This window comes from Rhizophagus irregularis, chromosome 11 (assembly GCF_026210795.1).
Source record: "Rhizophagus irregularis chromosome 11, complete sequence".
Lineage (NCBI taxonomy): Eukaryota > Fungi > Glomeromycota > Glomeromycetes > Glomerales > Glomeraceae > Rhizophagus > Rhizophagus irregularis.
Genome location: NC_089439.1, coordinates 4,957,539 through 4,979,658, shown reverse-complemented (window position 1 = coordinate 4,979,658; position 22,120 = coordinate 4,957,539). Strand labels below are relative to the sequence as shown.

At 26.7% G+C, this 22,120-nt stretch overlaps 6 protein-coding genes across 6 annotated transcripts; 3 read left to right on the top strand and 3 right to left on the bottom strand.

Moving 5' to 3' along the window:
* Positions 1–1,278: 1,278 nt before the first annotated feature.
* On the bottom strand, positions 1,279–2,113 carry OCT59_003546 (uncharacterized protein; the record flags this gene model as incomplete). Its single annotated transcript, XM_025332380.2, has 4 exons — positions 1,279–1,640; positions 1,708–1,733; positions 1,815–1,927; positions 2,042–2,113. 4 exons carry the CDS (start codon positions 2,111–2,113, stop codon positions 1,279–1,281), a joined length of 573 nt encoding a protein of 190 aa, XP_025172701.1.
* A 1,559-nt stretch (positions 2,114–3,672) lies between these two features.
* Positions 3,673–4,728, top strand: OCT59_003545 (uncharacterized protein; the record flags this gene model as incomplete). Its single annotated transcript, XM_066145682.1, has 4 exons — positions 3,673–3,870; positions 3,940–4,076; positions 4,152–4,177; positions 4,250–4,728. 4 exons carry the CDS (start codon positions 3,673–3,675, stop codon positions 4,726–4,728), a joined length of 840 nt encoding a protein of 279 aa, XP_065996379.1.
* Positions 4,729–5,982: 1,254 nt separating this feature from the next.
* OCT59_003544 (uncharacterized protein) lies at positions 5,983–9,785 on the top strand (the record flags this gene model as incomplete). The annotated part of the gene is made up of 7 exons (XM_066145681.1): positions 5,983–7,063; positions 7,148–7,454; positions 7,522–7,942; positions 8,010–8,547; positions 8,621–8,878; positions 8,952–9,454; positions 9,522–9,785. The coding sequence occupies 7 exons, from the start codon at positions 5,983–5,985 to the stop codon at positions 9,783–9,785; spliced, it is 3,372 nt and encodes a 1,123-aa protein (XP_065996378.1).
* Positions 9,786–13,244: 3,459 nt separating this feature from the next.
* On the top strand, positions 13,245–14,135 carry OCT59_003543 (uncharacterized protein; the record flags this gene model as incomplete). Its single annotated transcript, XM_025333422.2, has 4 exons — positions 13,245–13,388; positions 13,465–13,601; positions 13,678–13,703; positions 13,777–14,135. The coding sequence occupies 4 exons, from the start codon at positions 13,245–13,247 to the stop codon at positions 14,133–14,135; spliced, it is 666 nt and encodes a 221-aa protein (XP_025172704.2).
* Positions 14,136–14,993: 858 nt separating this feature from the next.
* On the bottom strand, positions 14,994–15,816 carry OCT59_003542 (uncharacterized protein; the record flags this gene model as incomplete). Its single annotated transcript, XM_025330591.2, has 4 exons — positions 14,994–15,385; positions 15,449–15,474; positions 15,546–15,658; positions 15,745–15,816. The coding sequence occupies 4 exons, from the start codon at positions 15,814–15,816 to the stop codon at positions 14,994–14,996; spliced, it is 603 nt and encodes a 200-aa protein (XP_025172705.1).
* Positions 15,817–20,527: 4,711 nt separating this feature from the next.
* On the bottom strand, positions 20,528–22,039 carry OCT59_003541 (uncharacterized protein; the record flags this gene model as incomplete). The annotated part of the gene is made up of 2 exons (XM_066145680.1): positions 20,528–20,833; positions 21,236–22,039. 2 exons carry the CDS (start codon positions 22,037–22,039, stop codon positions 20,528–20,530), a joined length of 1,110 nt encoding a protein of 369 aa, XP_065996377.1.
* Positions 22,040–22,120: the final 81 nt, after the last annotated feature.

Genomic DNA, 22,120 nt, shown 5'->3' with positions numbered 1-22,120 from the left:
ATTTTGATTAACCTGCCCTAATAGCCTAATCCAAAAAAAAAACACAATAAATAAAATGGCGAAAGACCGACACATCTGGGCAGGATTATCCATAATGCGGGCCAGCATGTACCTGTCGGTCTTTTGATTGTCGGTATTTTGATCGGGTCCCTTTTAGAAGTCTTAGGGGTTTTTAGTTTTAGTTGATTCTATTCTTGTTATACGGTGCTACTATGTAAATAAAAAATAAAATAAGTGATTAGCATATGAGGGTCAGTGATCATAAATAGTATCATATGATTTTTGGGACATTGAAATTTGGTGATAATAAACAGGATGTGATTATATATGGGGTGATTATAGACAGGTCTGATAATATCATAGCCAATAAAATTACAGTATATCTTATTCTAACTGTATTAAGAATTAGATACCTTAAAGATCGGAATCCTAAAATTTTGAATTTTAAAGCTTCAAGATCCTAAAGGATTCTATAGTTTAGTGGATCCTTAATTTAATCCTTAGGATTTATAAAAAAAATCTAATTTCGGTTAACGACATGTATCATATGATTTACATTTTAATAACCGCAGTTCCAGTGATCACTATATTTTTTAAAAATCTTTTCTCTAACGAAACTTCCTCCTTCTCTTTCGCTCTCTTGTTCTCTTTTCCGACTTCTTTACTTTTTTTAGACGGGTCTGGACAAGTAGTTGGTAGGGCAATTTTTATTTATTTACTTCCATAACGAAACGTTTATTAATGTCTGTTTCTTTACCGTTTAGAAGCTTATTCTTTAGGGTCTTTATCTCTCCCTACTTAACGGGAAAACAGTACCTTTTAACAGAATTAATCTATCTTACTTGTTGATATACTGTATAATCTCTACTATAGCTAGAACAATTGGAAGGAAATATTTAAAAGACACAATATTTTTAAATATTTAATAAAATTTCATTTTTGCGAATAAAAAAAGAATAATTTTACAAATTAAAAATACGAAGGGTAATTTATAAATAACAAATATGTTTCATAAATAATATTAAAAAGTTTACATTTGAATTATATATGAGTAAACTCACAAATGTAAACTTACTGCATTTAATGTTTAAGCATATAAAATCTAAGCATATAAATTTAAGAATATATACAGTTACAATTCATTTTCTTATACTCGAAAAATAATTAAAAAAATTAAAATAGCTCAAAGCACATTTAATCTTCATTTTTGTCGATTTAAAATATATATATATCGTATAAACATGATTGTTTTTTAAGCTAATTAGAATGTATTATTTATCAATTTAACAAATTTTTAATTTTTATCCGGTCAGAACCTTTAATTATTGGAAAGTCAATATCATGAAGATAGCCTTTTGGAACGTTAATATCTTGAGGTGAAGGTAATACGGTTGTTGGCACATTATTATTTTGATTGAATACGTTATCATTTGAAGGTAATTGTCTTTTCCGTCTTTGTTTTAACGTTGAGGAATAATAATTTTTCACTTTACTTTCTGAACGAAATTTACCGAATTTTTTTTCCATCTCAAAAATTAATTCTTTCCAGTTAATGTTCTTAGATGGATTCTTAATTTTATATCCTTCAACCCAGTGGATAATGTAAAATTTTTCATTATTATCGAGTGGCCATTGACAAACTACAAAGAAAATTTATAATCGAGTTACAATCAAATCAAGAACTTTAATTAGGTACAATTTACTTACGACGTGGATCGAGTTGACTTATCCATCTAAATTATGAATAAAATAAAATAAATTTTACGCAAAGAAAAATTAAATTATAATTAAATTATAATAATTTGAATATTTACCGCTGACGAATTTGCTTTGGGGAAAATCCTTTATTGATTTTTTTACTAATCATTACGTAGCAGTTTGGCATAGCTTTATATTCATTCATAGCACTTATAATCTCGTTATCAATCTACAAGATTTTTTTTTTTAAAAAAAAAAATGAAAAAAAAAATGAAATGGAAAAATTGGCAAGAAATATTTTTTTTTCTCAAAAGAAAAGAAAAAAACAAAATTTAATACGTACTAATTCTATCTTTTTTGTTTCTATCTTTTTTGATCGTTGCTTTCTTGATTGCCTCTTTTTTGGTTTGTTCATAATTTTTTTTTCATGAAAAAAAAAAATTAAATTCTTTGATTCAGTATTTTATACATTTTTTTGGTTTAAAATAATATATATAAATACAGGAGAAAAGTTATTAACTATGTTTAGTTATTTATCTGCCAAAACTCCGGTAATATGTTTATTTAAGGAATAAATACACTTCGAATTTGTCAGTATATTTACTTTTTTATCCTGAAACTGAGGGGTAAAGGATCTTTATCATCTATTTAAGGATGCAACGTAATGCTGATCTTAGATAAAATCCAAAACCCATTGCTTCAATTTTAAAACATTTACTATAGTATTACTTTTACACATTTGTAAAATATATTACTATATATACTGTTGACAATCATCTAAAAACTACAGTACGTTCGTTAAATTCTTTTTATTAAACATGAAATAAAAAGAATTTATATTTCTTATATTTGTATTAGTATTAATAAATAGTAATAATATTTGTATTAGTATTATTTAATAAATAGTAATAATACTATTCTTTATAAGCTCTAATATAAATATCAACTTTTAATAAAAGACGGAAAAACAAGGCCGAAGTCTCACACACAAGGACCGCAGCCGCAGCCGCGCATGATACAGTATGACATTGATGATAAAACAAGGTCGAAAGCCTGATTTACCGCATGAAAGACAAAAATTATGACATTGCCGCAGCCGCAGCAGCAACGTAGTCATTTGTATAATAAAGTTCTTATATGAACATCAGTCTCAAAAATCTGTTGTAAAACATTACAATTTCTGATACAATTACCTTTTTTTTAAAAAAAGAATATGGAAACTTCTTTTGATTGTACAGATTGTACAATAAAATTCTTTGATTCTTTTTTCTTGACTGTACAATGGAATTTTCCAATTTTTTTTTAAATGAAACTCTAACCCATAAATTTACCATTGTTAATTGCATATAATGCTAATTATGTATCTGCCAAGACTCCTGTGATATGTTTATTTGAGGAATAAATGTGACATATGAATAAAAATGGTATGTAATTATTTTACCAATTTTGATGGTCGGTCGGTCGATCATTCATTACCATCCTTTATTTTTTTTTTATAAGTAGGGTTCAGTTGTTTTCCTAAACAGAATAACAAATAAAAACCAATTTAAAAAAATATTATAATCCTTCAAAGAATTCATTGCTTTTTTTGGCTTCAATTGTTCATAATAACATAAGAAACAATTTCACTATATTTTCATACATTTTGGTGATCAATTTGTCGGAGAGCAGTTTTAATTATGATCACGTGATTATTCTTGCAGTTTGCAGAGTTTACAATCAAAAAAGGAATAAATTTCATTGTCTAAATTCACAATCAAACAATCCAAAAAAGGATTAAATCCTTTGTACTAACTACTAAATATAGTAATAATTTAACAATAAAAAAAGCCATTATATTATGTAACTGTAAATAAAGTTTCAGGTTGGGGAAAGTAAATTTCTTCCTCTTTATTTTCGTTTAAAAAAATATAAATTTGTTTCTATGAATTGATAAAAAATATTCTTATTATAAAAAAAAATATTATCCACAAGATGGAAGTGAAAAACTATAACTTTGTTTACCAAAATGTGGAAGACCTCGAAAAAATTGATGACAATGAAAGTGTTAAAGACGACGACGAAAGTACTGAAGACAATAAAAGTGACATTGATTACAACCGCAAACCAAAAAAATATAAAATTCGTAATAGCCGTAAAATCAATAGATTAACTAAAACAATAGACGAAGCCGTATGTTATGAAACGAATTTAAAATTAAATATTCTCACCTTTTTAAAATATTAATTTTTTACTTCTTAGGGTAGGAAAATTATAATAGATCATATGGACGAATGGTTAAAAAGGGGAAGAAAACCTAGTAATGTTTTTAAAGAATTGGTTAAAATATTAAAGAATAGTTGTGGCCAAGACTATGACTCTAAAGCACTTTGTCATTTGTAAGTTATCAATTCATTTATTACGAGTGGTTTTTTTTTTAAAAAAAAAATAACTTTTTATTTTATAAATTTCAGTTACTGGAACATACTTGATCCTAACGGCAAGTTTTAATAAATTTTATTTATGTTTTTTTCTTATTAAGAATTGAATTGACTTTTATCGTTTTATTTAGTTGACCGTTCATCTTTCTCCCCGGAAGAGGAACATTATATTTGCGAATTGGTTGTAGAATATCAAAGAACAAATAACGGCCCTATTCCATGGAAGGATATTCAACCTAAGGTGAAAGCGAAATTTGGTAAATTTCGTTCGCGAAACAGTATCAAAAACGTTTGGTACGCTGGTCAAAGACGGAATGATCGATTGGCTATATTTGAAAGAGGTGAATTTAATACGATTAAAGACAAATTTGAAATTGAAGATAAAGATAAAATTGAATATAATAATGAAATTGAAGATAAAAGTTTAATTGATAATAATGATGAAGATAAAGGCGAAATTAAATATGAAAATGAGTTTGAAGGTGTACCTGAAAAATTGCACCAACTCGCTTTCTCAGTTAATAAAATTGAACCTTCTACCAATCAAGAAAAACTTAAATTTCGATACCTGTTGAATGATGATGATGAAAATGATAATGATATATTATAATATGGATTTAAAGTGATAATTTATTTTAATTGCTCTTCTTCTTTATTTGTATCTCTTTATATTTCCTTTTTTTTATAACTTTCACAGCAAAAATTTTAACCTATAATAAGTACAATGTGAGATTTGTGACAAATTGGTAATTATTATTCAAGTGATAGTGCTAATTACTAGGATGCCATTGCTTCGTAAAAAATGTCCTAATTGTAATTATAACTACATCCAAGTAATAATAATATAAATATGTAAATAGATATAACTTATAACTTTTCCTATCGAAATAAATTAAAATAGTTGCAGCCAAAGTTCAAGAAAAAAGAAAAGAATAAAGAAGAATTAAAAAGATAAAGTAATTTTTAAGTGATGCATGTGATTGGTCAAGGATTATTCTAATATTAAGAACGCCGTCATATCTCATATTTTACATCAAATACAATACATTTGAGTAGGTTGCGTTCTTGTAGTATCAAAAATTATTGCTGGACAGGTTCAGACTCTTTACAGAAACCTATTGATTTTGAAAATGTGATAAACATATTACTGACAAATATACTCAACATATTATTAATATAATATCTTTAATATATGCTGAAATTTAAAGTTTAGAGCTACACTTAATATAATTTAATGATAATTACGCAAACAAAAAAAATAAAAACAAATATTTCAAAAATATTACTATAATACTATAAAAATATGGTCAAAATATTTTATAAATTAAGTTTATAAATGATTTTTTAACCATTTGTTAAATTACTAATTTCACTCTTATATCACTATAAACAGGCGGAGGTAGCAGCGATGCAAATATATCGTTTTTGATTAAGGAGGTGATGCTTTTTGATTATAGAAGTTAGTTGTACAAACTGTTGTATCGTTTTTGATTATTGAAAAAATAAATGTATCATTTTTGATTATTGAAAAAAAAATTCTATCATTTTTGATTATTGAAAAAAAATGTATTATTTTTGATTATTCGATAGTATCACGTTTTATTTATTTAATTTATACTTAACAAGTTAATGTATCATTGTATAACATTTAACGCGTTCACATAATACTTTTCACACGACAAATGGTTCAATTCTTTTTCTTTTCCAAAAATTTTGATTTCTCTTTTGATATTTTTTTCTTTATTATATAATAGTTTTTATAATATATTTTGCGTTTTATAACCTTGTTTATATTTTTTACGTGATAATTATTTGTAATAATTTTCTTTCTATAAATTTGTGTAACGTTACTATATATTATAATATGGAAACTTACGAAAATCAAATCAAATACAACGATGATGGCTCAGTAAATGTACCATTTGGTCGTGCTGCAGAATGGTATATATCAAATGCAAATCTTTTAAAAAATTATCGCTTAAAAAATCAAAGTAGACAAGTTACTCCTAAACTTGTTAAAGCTGGAATCTTAACGGTAGAACGTGTACAAGGGGCAATAGATTACTTAGCATGGAAAACTAAAACTGGAACGGTAAAATCAACAAATCGTATTGATGATGTTTTAGTTTTAACCAGTTTAGGAAGAGATCTGGTTTCTCAAATTGAATTAGGATTAGCCAAAAACCAACAATGTTGGTATTGGGTTATGTATTGTTCAGGTGATGGAGGCAACTGTCAAAGATTATGCGGTAGTGTTGGAAAATGTAATGAAAATTGTGAAAATTATAATTTACGAAATAATTTGAAAAATGGAAATGATATGCACCATTGTAGTGTCAGAGTTATTTCTGAATGTCGGTTATCTTGGCTATCATTAGAAAATCCATTGCGAATTACCATTCAAGGAACTCATCGTACATTTTACAATAATAATATTCCTAAAATTTCAAGAATAAATTTAACTTATTCTGTCAGAGATTCGATAGCATTAAGCAGAAGAGCAGACCACAGGACAGCCAAAGGGATAAAAGCGAAATTATTAACATCACTTAATGGTGCATCAGAAGAAGTAATTAACAATGCATTAGCAAGCCAACGTATAATATGTAATAATGACAAACTCCGGCAATTTGTTGCCAGAGATGATAAGAAATTAAAGGATGATACTGGTCCTTGGACTCAGCTTGATAGTTTAGTAAATAATATATTAAAATCTCAAGGTTTTATATTATATTATCAAATAGCAGACATTAATCAACCAGCTGATTCACCTGACCGATATTATCAACTTACAATTTCTGATGAGTTTTGGTTAAAAAATGCTCGTGATTACGGTAAAATCTGTATCGGAATAGATGGTAAATATGATTTAAATTTGGACCGTGCACCGGTATTATCAATTGTTACTGAGAATAGTGCTGGTTGCGGATTGCCTGTTGCATTTGGTAAGTAAAATTTGACATATATTAAATTATTTAGTATATAATTTATTGTAATTTATTAAATTGTAAATAAAATATATATATTAGCGCTATTTAATAAGGAAAATCATCATACTATAAAATTGGCTATTGACGCTATTAAAAAAAATATCCCATGTGATAACGAGTTCTGTGAACACAAGTGGTACTATGAAAATCTTTTATCTGGAAACGGATTTCAACGAGTTCGTGAATGTCAAAACAATAATTGGAAGCCATATATCTTAATTGATAAGCATAGACCATCTAAACTTGCTATCCAAAATGCTTCACATAAACCAATTTTATGTTGGTTTCATATTATGAAAACTTTTAGTGAAAATTTAAATAAATGGCAGATACCTGCAAAATTCAGGTAAGTTATATATTATATTAATTTTTTTTTATTAAAATTGATAACTAATTAATTATTTATTGTTTAGATATCCAATAGCATTAGCGTTTAAAATTGTAGGTCGTAGTCGAACTGAAGAAACTGCCATTGAAATGGCTAAGAAATATATCGAATTTATTAACACTCTTCCATTGGAAAAAACTAAAAAAGATAAATTAATAGATGATTTATCTAAAAATTGGATGTGCACGGAGTGGAAATTAAGTTTTATTGATGCTGGTCGTATTTCCAAAAACATTACAAACAGATTTCCATGGACTACGAACAATTTTACAGAACGGATCAATAGGACAATTGAAGCAGTATATAGTGGTAAACAAACACCATTGACATTTGTTGAACGAATGTATGGAATAAAATTTCAAAGTGAAACTATTGTAAGTCATGAAGATTTAAATAAGTTTGAATCTGGTTTAGTTACTTTATTCAATACTCAAACGATTGAACAGGTAAGAATTTTTTCGTTATCATTTTTAAATAATATTATTAAATTAATTTATTTTAAATTATTTATAGCAAACTAAAGATGATATGATATGTTGTGATAAACTTCGAAGATTAAATCAAGGAAGATTAGATTTTCTTCTTAATATGGTTAAGATATCATCAGACCAAAATACTTTTCTTGTTAAAAAAAAATCTGATGATTTATTCGTATCTTCTTATGATGATAAGCCTTTGCGTCTAGATGAGGAAATTGTACGAAAATTAAATGATATGATCAATTTTCTTATGAAATCTTTATTATCCGAAAATGTAATATTAGAACAAGGATTTCATATATGTAATGTTATTACTGGTGAATGTACATGCTGGGAATACATATGGAATAGTTCATTACGTGATAAATGTAGGCACTGTCATGCAGCCACTTTGCTTATAGAAACACAACAAAAAGGACATCTAGAAGTTGTAAACGAAGCAAAGAAAAATCTTGTTCTCTATTTTCGTAATAAGGAACGAGTAGTTCCCGCGTCTATAAAAAATAATGTAATATATCAAGGTGACATGGAAGATTCTTATCAAGAAATTATTAGATTATATAATATGCAAGGTAAGATGTTTGAAATAATTTTTTAAAAATTATTATTGTTATTTATTATATTAATCTTACTTTTGCTCATTAGGTAATAAAATATTTTATCCACTTAAACGGTCATCTCAGGAGATTAAAGATCCATTTCGGCCAGCAGAATTAAGTGAAAGAACAAAATCAAATTTAGGCGCACCTCCTAAATTATCTGCTAAACCTCGATCGTCCCATAGAATAAATTTACCAAACCAATCACAATCTGGTAATACGTTTTCTATACAACAAAGGAAAACAAAACAAATTCGAAATCTTAAACGAAAACGAGAAGATAATTTATCTTCAATTAGTACTGGTAAAGATATATATTTAACGTAATAACATTAATATCTGTATTATTAATTTCTTTACCTATATTTATTTAATAGATAGAAGAAGTACATCTTCATTTGCATCATCATCATCGTTTATAATGCCAAGCCCACCCCGCAATGTATTTCAATATCTTCCAGAACTGCCATCTAATGATGATTTAAACTTGGATTTAGAATTTGATTTAGTACCTAATTCTCACAATTTATGCCCCTATTGTGATAATATCCTACCAGATATTTTACCAGAAAAGATAAAAGACCAGTTACAAAATCTACAAAACAAGCCAATCACAGAAGAAGAACGTTGGTCTTTTTGTATAATGCATCATGGTGAATTGAATATTGTTCCACATGGATTATCAAAAGGATATCCTGAATATATCGATTTTAATGTACTTCCATCACGCATAATCAAATTTGAAAAAGATCTCATTGAAATTATTAACGGAAATATTTCAAGTTACTATTGGGATATTGCATCTTCAATATATAAAGAAGTCGGATATAATAAAGCCAAGGCGCCAATGATGCTCATGAATCGATTTGAAGTTTTTCAGGTTGGTAATTATCTGTTTGAATATAAATTTTGTTTATATTTTATTAATTAGCTTTACTAATTTACAGCCAGGTTATTATGGGTTTAATGGGTTATATACTATTGTTAATACTTTAATAGAATTGTTTGTTAACTCTAATAATCTCACAAAAGACAAAACGTACCCATTAGACCCTATGGATTTTATTTACGAAGTTCTAGTACCAGAAGTAACATTACGTCTGATTCAAGAGGACCGTAATAATAGTATAACACTTGAAGATGCGAAAGAAATTTTAAATGATAGTATTGAATTTGGAGTTTATATGCATAGCAATGAAATAGATGATTGATTAATACTATTGTCTTTTAGTTGTAATAAAGACAAATTTTGAGAAAATAAGGATTAAATTTATGACATATGAATGTTGGCAATTCTTTGTTTTAAATGGCTTAATAAAAATATACAAGAAACAGTAAATAGTAAGGAAACAAAAATAACGATTAATAAGTTTAGTAATTTGAAATTATTTAGTGAATAAAGTCTCCGATATGTACAGTATGTCGAATCTATGCATGTGACCATGTGATACTATCGAATAATCAAAAATGATACATTTTTTTTCAATAATCAAAAACGATAGAATTTTTTTTTCAATAATCAAAAATGATACATTTATTTTTTCAATAATCAAAAACGATACAACAGTTTGTACAACTAACTTCTATAATCAAAAAGCATCACCTCCTTAATCAAAAACGATATATTTGCAGCAGCGATGGCTCTCTCCCTATAGGTACCTCAACCTGTTTATAGAGGAAGGGCTTTTCGTAAGGTTAAACATATGTAAATATATATACATATGTTAATAATTAAATTTCGGTATTCTTTGGGTAAGGAGGAATGTTTTTAGCCTATGAAACAATTATTAATATTTCACTCCATTTTCTCTTTAGGTAGCTTTTGCTCTTTGGATGCGGGATTTCGGTGAGTATATTAATTTTTAATTTCTTTTTCTTTTAAAGACGGGTACTAATTTTTTCCTTTTTTTAGACTGGACACATATACAAGATTTTGATAAGAAATCACCTCAGTTTTTTTCTTATTTATAGACGGGTCTGAACATGTGGAATAGTTAAGTTTCAAAAAAGGAACTCAAAACTTAAAGAAAAAGTTTTTTTAACTTTTTTCCCTTTTTTTGTAGAAAAATTGATACCAGAATTCCAAGTGAGTTTCGAAAAGAGATCAAGTTTTTTTAACTTTATTTTTATCTGTTTCTTTTGTGGAATATCAGGAACCAGAAGCCCAGATAAGACCAGATAAGAAACCTTTTTTAAAAAAAGCTTTCTTTTAACTTTTGTTTTTATAGGGAAATTGATTCTTACGTGGGCACTGTATTCTCAAGTGAGTTTCGTAAAAAAGTTCGAAACTTCATTACCCGAACTTTAATAAAAAGAAGATTTTTACATAAAAAAATAAAAATAAAAAATAAAAAATTTCAGTTTTTTAAACCGAAAAAATAAAAAAAAACCAAAATTTTTCATGTAGGGTTCGAGAACTAATCTCTGGGTCAGGATGAAAATGGTAAGTTAACGAAACTTAACATTTTTTTGATTTTTTAATAATACGTTAAATAATGTTATTCTATTTGTAAGATTTAACTGGTTCAATCGGGAATTTTAATATTTTAAAAGTTCTTGTTGTTAAGCTTTTCATTAAATTTTGTTTATGGTTATTTGGAAATGGTGAGAAACTTACCATCTAATTTTTTTTTTAACAGAAATGTCTCTAACGTTTCTTTATTTTTTTTAGGTTCTCCAGGCGTCGATTATAGGTGTTAAAGTTTGGAAACGGTAAGTTTTTTTTGCGAAACTCACGTTTTTCATTTACATAAATGTTAACGTTTCTTTTTATTTTTTTTTCGTAGATCCCAGAGGGCGGAGGGTTTCAATTTTGGGTGGAAATGGTAAATTTCATTCATCTTGTAACTTCAATTTCATTTTTTTATTTATTATTTAAGTTTAGAATTGGTAAGTTTTAGATTTTACAGAATAATAATATTAAAAATTATATAGTATTTTAAATTTTCGATAAATGACAAAAACACAACATATTTTCAATATAACAAAACACTCCTATTTCATATTTCTAACATATATTAAATGTATTTTGATCTTGTATTTTAACATAATTATGTTCAGCATTTGGCTGTTATCGAGTTACAACGGAGTTAGAAATGTATATGTAAAATCATATTTTAACAATGCTTTTACCATATTTTTCAAAATCGATAGGTTTCAGCAAAGTTGTTGAACAGATTGTTGAACTCGTTGATTCGATCAATGACTACGTGAAAATTGTAATTCGAGGGATATGAGAGGGATTAGTGCCAGTATGCCACTATTAACGTTTTCTGGTGGTATGAGTATCACAATAGATAGTACGTGTATTATATAGTAAATGGTTTTGGTCATAGAAGTTGCAGTATTAACAATATTAATAATATTAATATTTAAAGCATATAAATTCGTATTAGATATACTACCTGCGTTAATTAATAAAGTTATTATCAAGAATTTTGGGTAGAGTTCATGTTTTGCAAATTCTCGATAATAATAATTATAATATTATTTATGAAGCGAAATTTTGAAATTAGCCATATATACTTAACCAATAAAAAATTTTTCAGAAAAATGATCACATGCCTGAGTTTCTTCGGAATGAAAACTAGAAAATGTTCATTTATCGGAACTTTTTCCAGAATTTTTTTATAGGGTTATTTTAACATAATCATGCAGTAAATTACTAGTCTGCGCTATGCATTACTAATACATAATAAATAATCCCGTAACAGCTTTACATGAAAATTGGTTGTACGTGAAATACCTGGGTTTTTTCTTTAAAAAAGGCTAGTATAATTTGATAGCATTCACCTATTTCCTTTCAGATGAAAATCAAAGTGATCTGTTATTTTATTGTTCACAATCAATAGAAAGGAAATAGATGAATGACTCAGCCACAAATAAACAGAAATAAATTGTGGAATTTATAACGGACTAATTAAATCATTTGTTTATTTATTATTTGTATTTGCATCAAACTTATTGGTTACGCAGGGAGAATAAAATAAAACTTCTTTTTCCGTTTATTATATCTCATGATTAAATGTTGCATATAGGAAGAATGATACATTTAAATAGGAAATAAATGTTTCGAAGTGACTTAACAAATCTCTAGAATCTGGATACTACATAAAATGTACAGTTGATTTTGGTCCATAATTTACATAGTTTATATATTTTCTTGCTTGCTCATTTGTTTTTTTTTAAAAAAAAAAATACTAAAATCTATCAAGGTAGTCATTGCTGTTTATACATTTTATTTATTAATCATAACATGAGAAACAAAGTTAACTATATTTAGCATTTTAGTAATCAATTTTAGATTCTTCGTCAAGAACAGTTTTGACACACCGATTGGCAGTTACAATCAAAAAAGGAATAAATTTTATTGTCCAAATTTCAACAATCAAAAAAAGATAAAGTTCTTTGTACAAACAAAACTTTTAAAGTTTTTATATCAAGTATAGTTCAAAAAAACTAATATAAAAAACTGAAAAGTACATTATTATATTTATTATAAATAGTTGTGGTAATTTATGTGACGAAAAATTTAAATATAAACAATAAGAATAGAGAGTAAAAAATCTTCTTCTTTATTTTCGTTCAAAAAAATATCACTTTAAATTTGATTTTATTAATTGATATACAATAAAAAAATATTCTGATTTATAAAAAATATTGACCACAAAATGGAAATGAAAAACCACGACTTTGCTGACCACGAAAAAATTGATGACGATAAGAGTGTTGAAGAAAGCGAAAGTACTGAAGAAGTGAATAAGGATGTTGCCAGGGGGAATACCAATAGAATACATAAAACAATAAGTGAAGAGGTATGTTATAGAACAAATTTAAAATTTAATGAAAAAAAAAAATATTCACATTCTTAAATTATTTTTTACTCTTTAGGGTAAGAAAATTATATTAGATTATATGAAAGACTGGATAAAAAGGGGAAGAAAACCTAGTAATCCTTTTAAAATGTTGGCTAAAAAATTAAAGGATAGTTGTGACTATGACTATAATTCAAAAGCTATTTGTGACTAGTAAGTTATCAATTCATTTATTACGAGTGATTTTTTTTAAAAAAAATAAATTAACTTTTTATTTTATAAATTTTAGTTATTGGAATGTGCTTGATCCTCACCGTAAGTTCTAAAAATTCTATTTATGCTTTTACTTATTAAGAAGAATTGAATGTACTTTTATCGCTTTATTTAGTTGACCATTCACCTTACTCTCAGGAAGAGAAAAATTATATTTGCGAATGGGCAAGTAAATGTCAAGATGGTGATAAACCATGGAAGGATTTACAACCTAAGATGGAAAAGAAATTTGGTAAATTCCGCTCGCGAAATAGTATCAAAAACGTTTGGAACTCCAATAAAAGGCGTACCGATCGATTAGCTAAAGAAGTTAAAAGAAATGAAGATAAAATTGAAGATGTAACTGAAAAAATGAACCAACTCGCTTTTCCAATTAATGAAGTTGGACCCTTTACCAAACAAGAAAAACTTGAACTTCGATACCTGTTGAATGATGAAGATGAAAATGATAAAAATGTTGATATGAATTTGTAATTTATTTAAGCACTCTTCATTATTGTATCTTTATATTTTCTTTCTTTTTTATAACTTTTAATTATATTTTTTTTAGCTTTCAGTTATATTTTTTAATAACTTGTAGTTATAATGTTTTTTTTTGTAACTTTTATATTTTTAATTATACTTCTTCAAATCCAAAAGTAAATAAATAACGTATTTAGAACAAACCGTTAAAATTTTTTGCTTGTTTACAATTACGGCAATTATTATTATTATAAGACACTAAAGAATTTCTCTTCAATCAATTATAAATTAAAATTTTCATTATTGTTAGAAAGTAAACGATCTGATCACCTTTCTTACATCTTAAAATACATTAGTATATTCTAATTTTGAAAAATGTCAGGTTTTTATAATATAAAATATGATCGGTTTACTTCATTAATTTCGTTTAAAGGAGTTGTAATTTTAAAATTCTGTTACAGGCATGTATTAGTTATATGTAGTTTTAAGACAAAAGATAAGAGTATTTACGAATTAGATATTCGAATATGATGTAAATAATTTCACTTGAAGTTTATAATGTAACGCTGATCGATTGCGTGATTAAGAAATGCGAATTTTATTCTTTAGACTTTCATGTTATCAAGATTTTTTTATTTCTAGAGTTTAATATTTGCAAATATGTTGGACTTTCTATTAATTCATTTTCACATAATAAATCTGTTGATTAAAATATATAATAATTTTATAAGTATTTCTATCCTATACAATAAAACAACATGATTGTTTTTTTATGCTAATTAGGGTGTATTATTTACTAAATTAACAAAATTTTTGATTTTCATCTTGTCAGAAACTTGGCTTGATACGCGTTTTAGTACGTTTATTATCTTAAGGTGAAGGTGATACTGTCGGAATATTATTATCTTGAGGGGAAGGCGATATGGTTGTTGGAACGTTGTTATCTTGAAAACAAAATAAAACGCTTTTTGGGATGTTGTTATCTTGAGAACAAAATGACACGCTTTTTAAGATGTTGTTATCTTGAGGGGAAGATGATGCATCAACTTTTGAAGGTAGTTGCCTTCGTCGTCTTTCTTGTCTTTTTTTTAAGTACCAAAAATTTTTCACCCTATTTTCGGTACGTAATTTACCGAATTTTTTGTCCATCTTTAAAATTAATTTTGTCCAGCAAATTTTATCAGATGGATTCTGGTTTTTATATTCTTTAACCCATTCATTGATGTATGATCTTTCATCCTCATCGAGTTCATTGTGACAGACTAGAAAAAAATCAAATTACACAATCAATTTAAGAAAGCTTAAATAAGGTAAAATTTACTTACGACGTGGATCGAGTTGACTTATCCAACTAAATTATGAATAAAATAAAATAAATTTTTACGAAAAAAAAAATTAAATCATAATTAAATTAATATTTACCGCTGACGAATTTGTTTTGAGGTAAATCCTTTATTGATTTTTTTACTAATCTTTATATATGGGTTAGGTTCATTTTTATATTCATTCATAGCACTTATAATCTCATCATCAAACTACGAGAATTTTTTTTTAAAAAAAAATAAAATAAAAAAACACGATGAATTGGAAAGAATTTTTTTTTCAAAAAATTAATACGTACTAATTCTATCTTTTCTGTTTTTATCTTTTTCGTTTGTAACTTTTTCTGTTGTTTCTTTTTTGGTTCGACCATATTTTTTTTTTAAAAAAAAATAAATAAAATTCTTCGATACAGTATTTATACATTCTTTTTAGTTCAAAATATAATATATAAACATCGGAAGAAAAGTTATTTAACTATGTTTAGTAGCTTTTGAATGGTCATTGTTCTATCACGTGATCCATCACCGAGTACAATTTGATTACGTGATTAATTAATAACAATCAAATGTCGGACAAAAACTTTATTCAATCAAAAAAGGAATAAATTTGATTGTACAAAAATTTCACAATCAAAAAAGGAACGTTCTATTGTTCAAAATTATTATAATCAAAAAAGGATGTGTAAAACTTAATAACAGTTTTTTTTTTAATACTAAATAAATACTAAATAAATTACGTTTCTCAAACTATAATTTAACAATCAAAAAAAGCCATTGCATTTGAATAAAGTTTCAGGTTGTAATAATGACAAATTTATATGTAATTATTATGAATAAACACTCCTGTTTATTAATTGACTTTTTTTTTAAAAAAAAAATAACCATGAAAAATTGCTGGCCAAAAAAGGTTTGACCAACAAATGTAATGCTCCACACGAGCCATGCCAGCTCGAGACAGCTCTCGAACCAGGTAGAGTGAGCCGAGCCGAGCAGCGGCTCGCAATCAATTGGTTCGAGCTGGCTCACGAGTTATGATTTGCGCATGTGATCATCAGCTGATCATTCTATATATTTAAAATCTCGTCCGGCCAATTATAATCGAGTTAAGCTGGCTTGAATTTTGGCTCTACTCAGCTCGAGCCGGCTCATGCAGAGCTTTACACAATTTAAGGCCACGAGTTTTAATCACAAAACAGAAGGCTAAAAAAATTGATGACTACTAAAAAAACATGCCAATAATATAGATAAAACAATAGATGAAGATGTATGTAAGAATAAAAATTAAACTATTTATTTTTACTATTTAAGAAGAGAAAATTATAAGGAAAAAATGGAAAAAATCATCAAAGAATCTTTTCGTAGAATTGGCTTAATCGTTATAATGGAAAAGCCATTTAACCTATTTCTATTACTTTATTTCTTAAAAAAAAAAAGTAAATAAACTTTTATTTTGTAAAATTTAGTTGACGTAACATACTTTATTCTCGCTGTAAGTTTAAATTGAATTACATTTCTGTTCTTTTTTTTTTAATTAAAAAATTGAATTAGTTTGGCTTTCATTTTATTTATATTCATCTTTCTTTCAGGAAGAGAAGAATTATATTTAAGAATAGATCGGGGAATACCAAAAAAATAGATAAAAATAAACTCATATTCCGGAAGGATTTACAATCTAAGATGAAAGCAAGTTTGGAAAATTTCGCTCGTGAAACTCTAGTAAAAGTCGCGTAAGGCTAAAAGAAATGAAGTTAGTAAATTGAAGATTGAATATAAAAAATAAAATTTGTTATTATTTTTGTAGTTTAATTTCGTTTAAATTTTCTTTGTCTACAATAACGGAAATTTATTAAGGCTTTAAAAATTTTCATTAATCATAAATATACTTTGTTGGAAAGTAAATGACTGAGTTACTGGAATTATATCTAACAACGATGATTATTACCAACTTTTCTTTGCATTTAAAATAATAAATATAAATATTGGCAATCAATTTGATCAGCTAATAATTGATTGTTAAAATTCTTTGTTTCACAATTATTATATATTTATTTTTAATTATCATCCAGTCTAATGAGGACCCCAAGCTTTACATAGAAAGGTCAGGTCCTGGAATGAGCCAAATTATGAAGATCGCTTCCATTTGTGGATCATTCCGACCAGCATTACATAGTGCCGGCCCTGAAGAAGTGCGTAGAGCTAATAGTAAATCTCCCGTGACCTATATACTGTTTTTTGAAGTTTATACAAAAATGAGGTAAGCTTTATAATTTTCATAACAACTAGAGTAACTTGGTAATTATTAGTGAGTTATAATCATTATACTGTCAGATTGACTTGAAAATTTTGGGTCGGGTCATCAAACATTTTTATAATTAAATATAAAGAAAATTGATTTTTTTATTAAAAACGTCAGACTTGACGTTTTTATGATTAAAAAATCATTTTTTACGTTAGATTTGATTAAAAATCAAAAAAATTGATTTTTTTGGTTAAAAACGTAAGACTTGGCATTTTTGTAATTAAAAAATCAAAAAAAAAATGATTTTATTAATTAAAAATGTCAGACTTGACGTTTTTGTAATTAAAAAATCAAAAAAATGTTTTTTTTAGTTAAAAACGTCAGACATGACATTTTTGTGATTAAAAATCAAAAAAAATGATTTTTTTAGTTAAAAACGTCAGACATTACATTTTTGTGATTAAAAATCGAAAAAATGACTTTTTTAGTTGAAAAACATCAGGCTTGACGTTTTTGTAATTAAAAAATCAAAAAAAATGACTTTTTTAGTTGAAAAACGTCAGGCTTGACGTTTTTGTAATTAAAAAATCAAAAAAAAATGACTTTTTTAGTTGAAAAACGTCAGGCTTGACGTTTTTGTAATTAAAAAATCAAAAAAATGACTTTTTTAGTTAAAAAATGTCAGGCTTGACGTTTTTGTAATTAAAAAATCAAAAAAATGACTTTTTTAGTTAAAAAACGTCAGGCTTGACGTTTTTGTAATTAAAAAATCAAAAAAATAACTTTTTTAGTTAAAAAATGTCAGGCTTGACGTTTTTGTAATTAAAAAATCAAAAAAATGACTTTTTCAGTTAAAAAACGTCAGACTTGAGGTTTTTGTAATTAAAAAATCAAAAAAAATGATATTTTCAGTTAAAAAACGTCAGACTTGACGTTTTTGTAATTAAAAAATCAAAAAAAATGACATTTTCAGTTAAAAAACGTCAGACTTGACATTTTTGTAATTAAAAAATCAAAAAAAAATGACTTTTTTAGTCAAAAAACGTCAGACATGACATTTTTGTGATTAAAAATAAGAAAAATGATTTTTTTAATTAAAAACGTCAGGCTTGACGTTTTTGTAATTAAAAAATCAAAAAAATGACTTTTTTAGTTAAAAACGTCAGGCTTGACGTTTTTGTAATTAAAAAAATCAAAAAAATGACTTTTTTAGTTAAAAAACGTCAGACTTGACGTTTTTGTAATTAAAAAATCAAAAAAATGACTTTTTTAGTTAAAAAACGTCAGACTTGACGTTTTTTAATTAAAAAATCAAAAAAAAAATGATTTTTTTAGTTAAAAACGTCAGACATGACATTTTTATGATTCAAAAAATCATTTTTTACATTAGATTTGACAATTTTGTAATTAAAAATCAAAAAAATTGATTTTTTTAGTTAAAAACGTCAGACTTGACGTTTTTGTAATTAAAAAATCAAAAAAATGATTTTTTTAATTAAAAACGTCAGACTTGACGTTTTTGTGATTAAAAATCAAAAAAAATATTGGTTTTTTTTAATTAAAAATGTTAGACTTGATGTTTTTGTGATTAAAAATCAAAAAAAATATTGATTTTTTAATTAAAAATGTCAGACTTGGCATTTTGTAATTAAAAATCAAAAAAATATTGTTTTTTTTAATTAAAAACGTCAGACTTGACGTTTTTGTAATTAAAAAATCAAAAAAATGATTTTGTTGATTAAAAATGTCAGACTTGATGTTTTTGTAATTAAAAAATCAAAAAAAATGATTTTTTTGATTAAAAACGTTAGACTTGACGTTATTGTAATTAAAAAATCAAAAAAAATGATTTTTTTGATTAAAAATGTCAGACTTGACATTTTTGTGATTAAAAAATAAAAATCAAAAAAATATTGGTTTTTTTTAAATTAAAAACGTCAGACTTGACGTTTTTGTTATTAAAAAATCAAAAAAAAATGATTTTTTTTAATTAAAAACGTCAGACTTTGACATTTTTGTGATTAAAAATCAAAAAAATATTGGTTTTTTTAATTAAAAACGTCAGTCTTGACATTTTTTGTTAAAAAAATAAAAAATGAAGAAAAAACGTTTTTGCGTTATTTTTTTTATAATTTTATATGGAAAAATGCCAAAACGTTTTTTTCTTAATAGTAATGCAAAAAAAAAAGTTTTTGGCATTTTTTTTAATAATATTATATGAAAAAACACTGAAATGTTTTTTTTACAATTTTTTTATTTTTTTGCAATATTTTATGAAATTTTAATGATCAACAAAAAAATGAAATTATGCAAATATTGAATGATGCAACAATTTAACAGGGACTTTTAGTGGCACAGGAAGAGTTTTTGCAAAAAGTTGGCATTAGAAGTTTTTTTCATTGTCATTGTCATTGTCATTGACATTGACATTGACATTGACATTGACATTGTCACTGACATTGACATTGTCACTGACATTGACATTGTCATTGACATTTTTTTTTTTTTTTTTTTTTTTAAGCAAACCGATCACACTTTATTGAATAGAAAATAAAAATTTACATGGTTATGTAAGTTAACAAATGCAAATACAAAAGTAAACAGCGAGTAACCTACAACAGCTAATCTAAAAATAACGAATATTTAAAGACCTACTGGCTTAAAAAATGGGATAAAGAATATGACCATAAAAAGGGGAAGGGGGAAAAGCAAAAACAAAAAATAAATCAACCCTAAAGGGCGAACAAACAGAAAATAAATGGATAAAATAACGAAGAATAAAAATTTTATGAAAAAATAAAATTGGCACCTTTGAACCACTATTTTACCCTCAATTCTAAAACCTAAATTATTAATTTACGCAAAACATCTATAACTTCCGCTAAGACCTTCGATCTCGATGATTTACGGGACTTGTCTTTCTTTTGCTTCTTTGGCTTTTCAGACTTCGTCTCATCTGGTTTCTTCTTCGAATTCTTTGAATTTCGTTGATGTTTGTTAGTCGATTGACTTCTTGAAGTTCCTTGGTTCTTGTTGGCATTACTACCATGCGACCTTGTTTGTTGCGTCGGAGGTTCGTATCGGTTCCAAGATAGGTTCTGAAGATCCCAAACGAATTGATTATCTAATGCGTTCCGCATATCAACCCACTTTTCGAAATAACCAATAAGTTTACGTTCACCCCGAGCTGTTTGAATAATTTTAAAACTTTTCAACCCTCTAACCGAAGAAAGAAAAGTATGTGGGAGACGGTCGACCCATAAGGCTGCATACGTCATAGAATCTGGAATTTTTCTAATCGTAGCTTGGAATTTCTCACGTTGTTTTCGTTCTTTGAGAGTCCACCTTGCTGGAAACCATCTTACCGGTATCCCCCCTAAATCTGTTGTCCACACAGGATTTTCATTAACTTCAAATTGGGCAAGACGAAAGGTACTTAACTCTATCTTCAAACGAACAGTCTGATATTTTCTTTGTTGTTTCATCTGAATATCGATAGGCTTTCCCCACAGCATTAACTGTTGCAGAATATATTCTGCCGTCCAGGATACTGGGACGTCGTAAACTAGAATATCTCTAACTCTTGATGTATCATCATCAGCTGGCTTATGACCTGTAATAACTTTTTCGATAAGGTGTTTATTCAACTTCTTATTTTTATTTGAAGACTTTGTTGAATCGGTAATACTTTTCTCCGGTATTTGTATAGGCTGCGACTGAGGCTTATTAGGTACCGATTGTAAGACCGTATTTGATGACTCATTTGTATTAATCGGATGATCAACATCCATTTTTGATCCAGAGGCTGTCGCGATCGGCCGATTAATATTAGAATCTCGATCATCGGAAGAATAATTAAAATGAGCGAACTCTTCATTTGCCTTATCAAGAAAATCATCTAATTCATCTGAATCTACGTCAGAATTAATTATGGAACGGTGTTTGGATTTATTCGACTTTTTCTTTTTTTTGTCGATTTTTTTGGACTTTTTGCTAGATGTCTCCCTATATTTAGTCACGTGATCTACAAAAGTTTCTAATTCTTTCCTTCGTGCTTGGAAACCATCCACCGCAGAGGATATTGCTATATGTAGAAAAAATGTGAAACTTTCAGTTGACATGTTGTAGCGTAAAGCCCTTTCTTTCCAACTATTAATATCTTCATCTGAAAGGCCAAAATTAGCGCGCAGTATATTACGCTGAACTTCTGTGTCATGACCTGAAAAAAATGAAGAAGCTAGACTTTCACAATATTTTATAAAATGGTGATATGTTAATATTAAAAAATTATATTCGTCGCCAGACCCATAAGGAAATTTATGTTCGGCTATAGGATATTTTCTACTATCTTCCATATTAATAAAAAACTGAGTAAAAATATTATTTTTACTGCGGAATTGTTATGTTTTTAATAATTTGGGGAAGAAGTTTTTTTT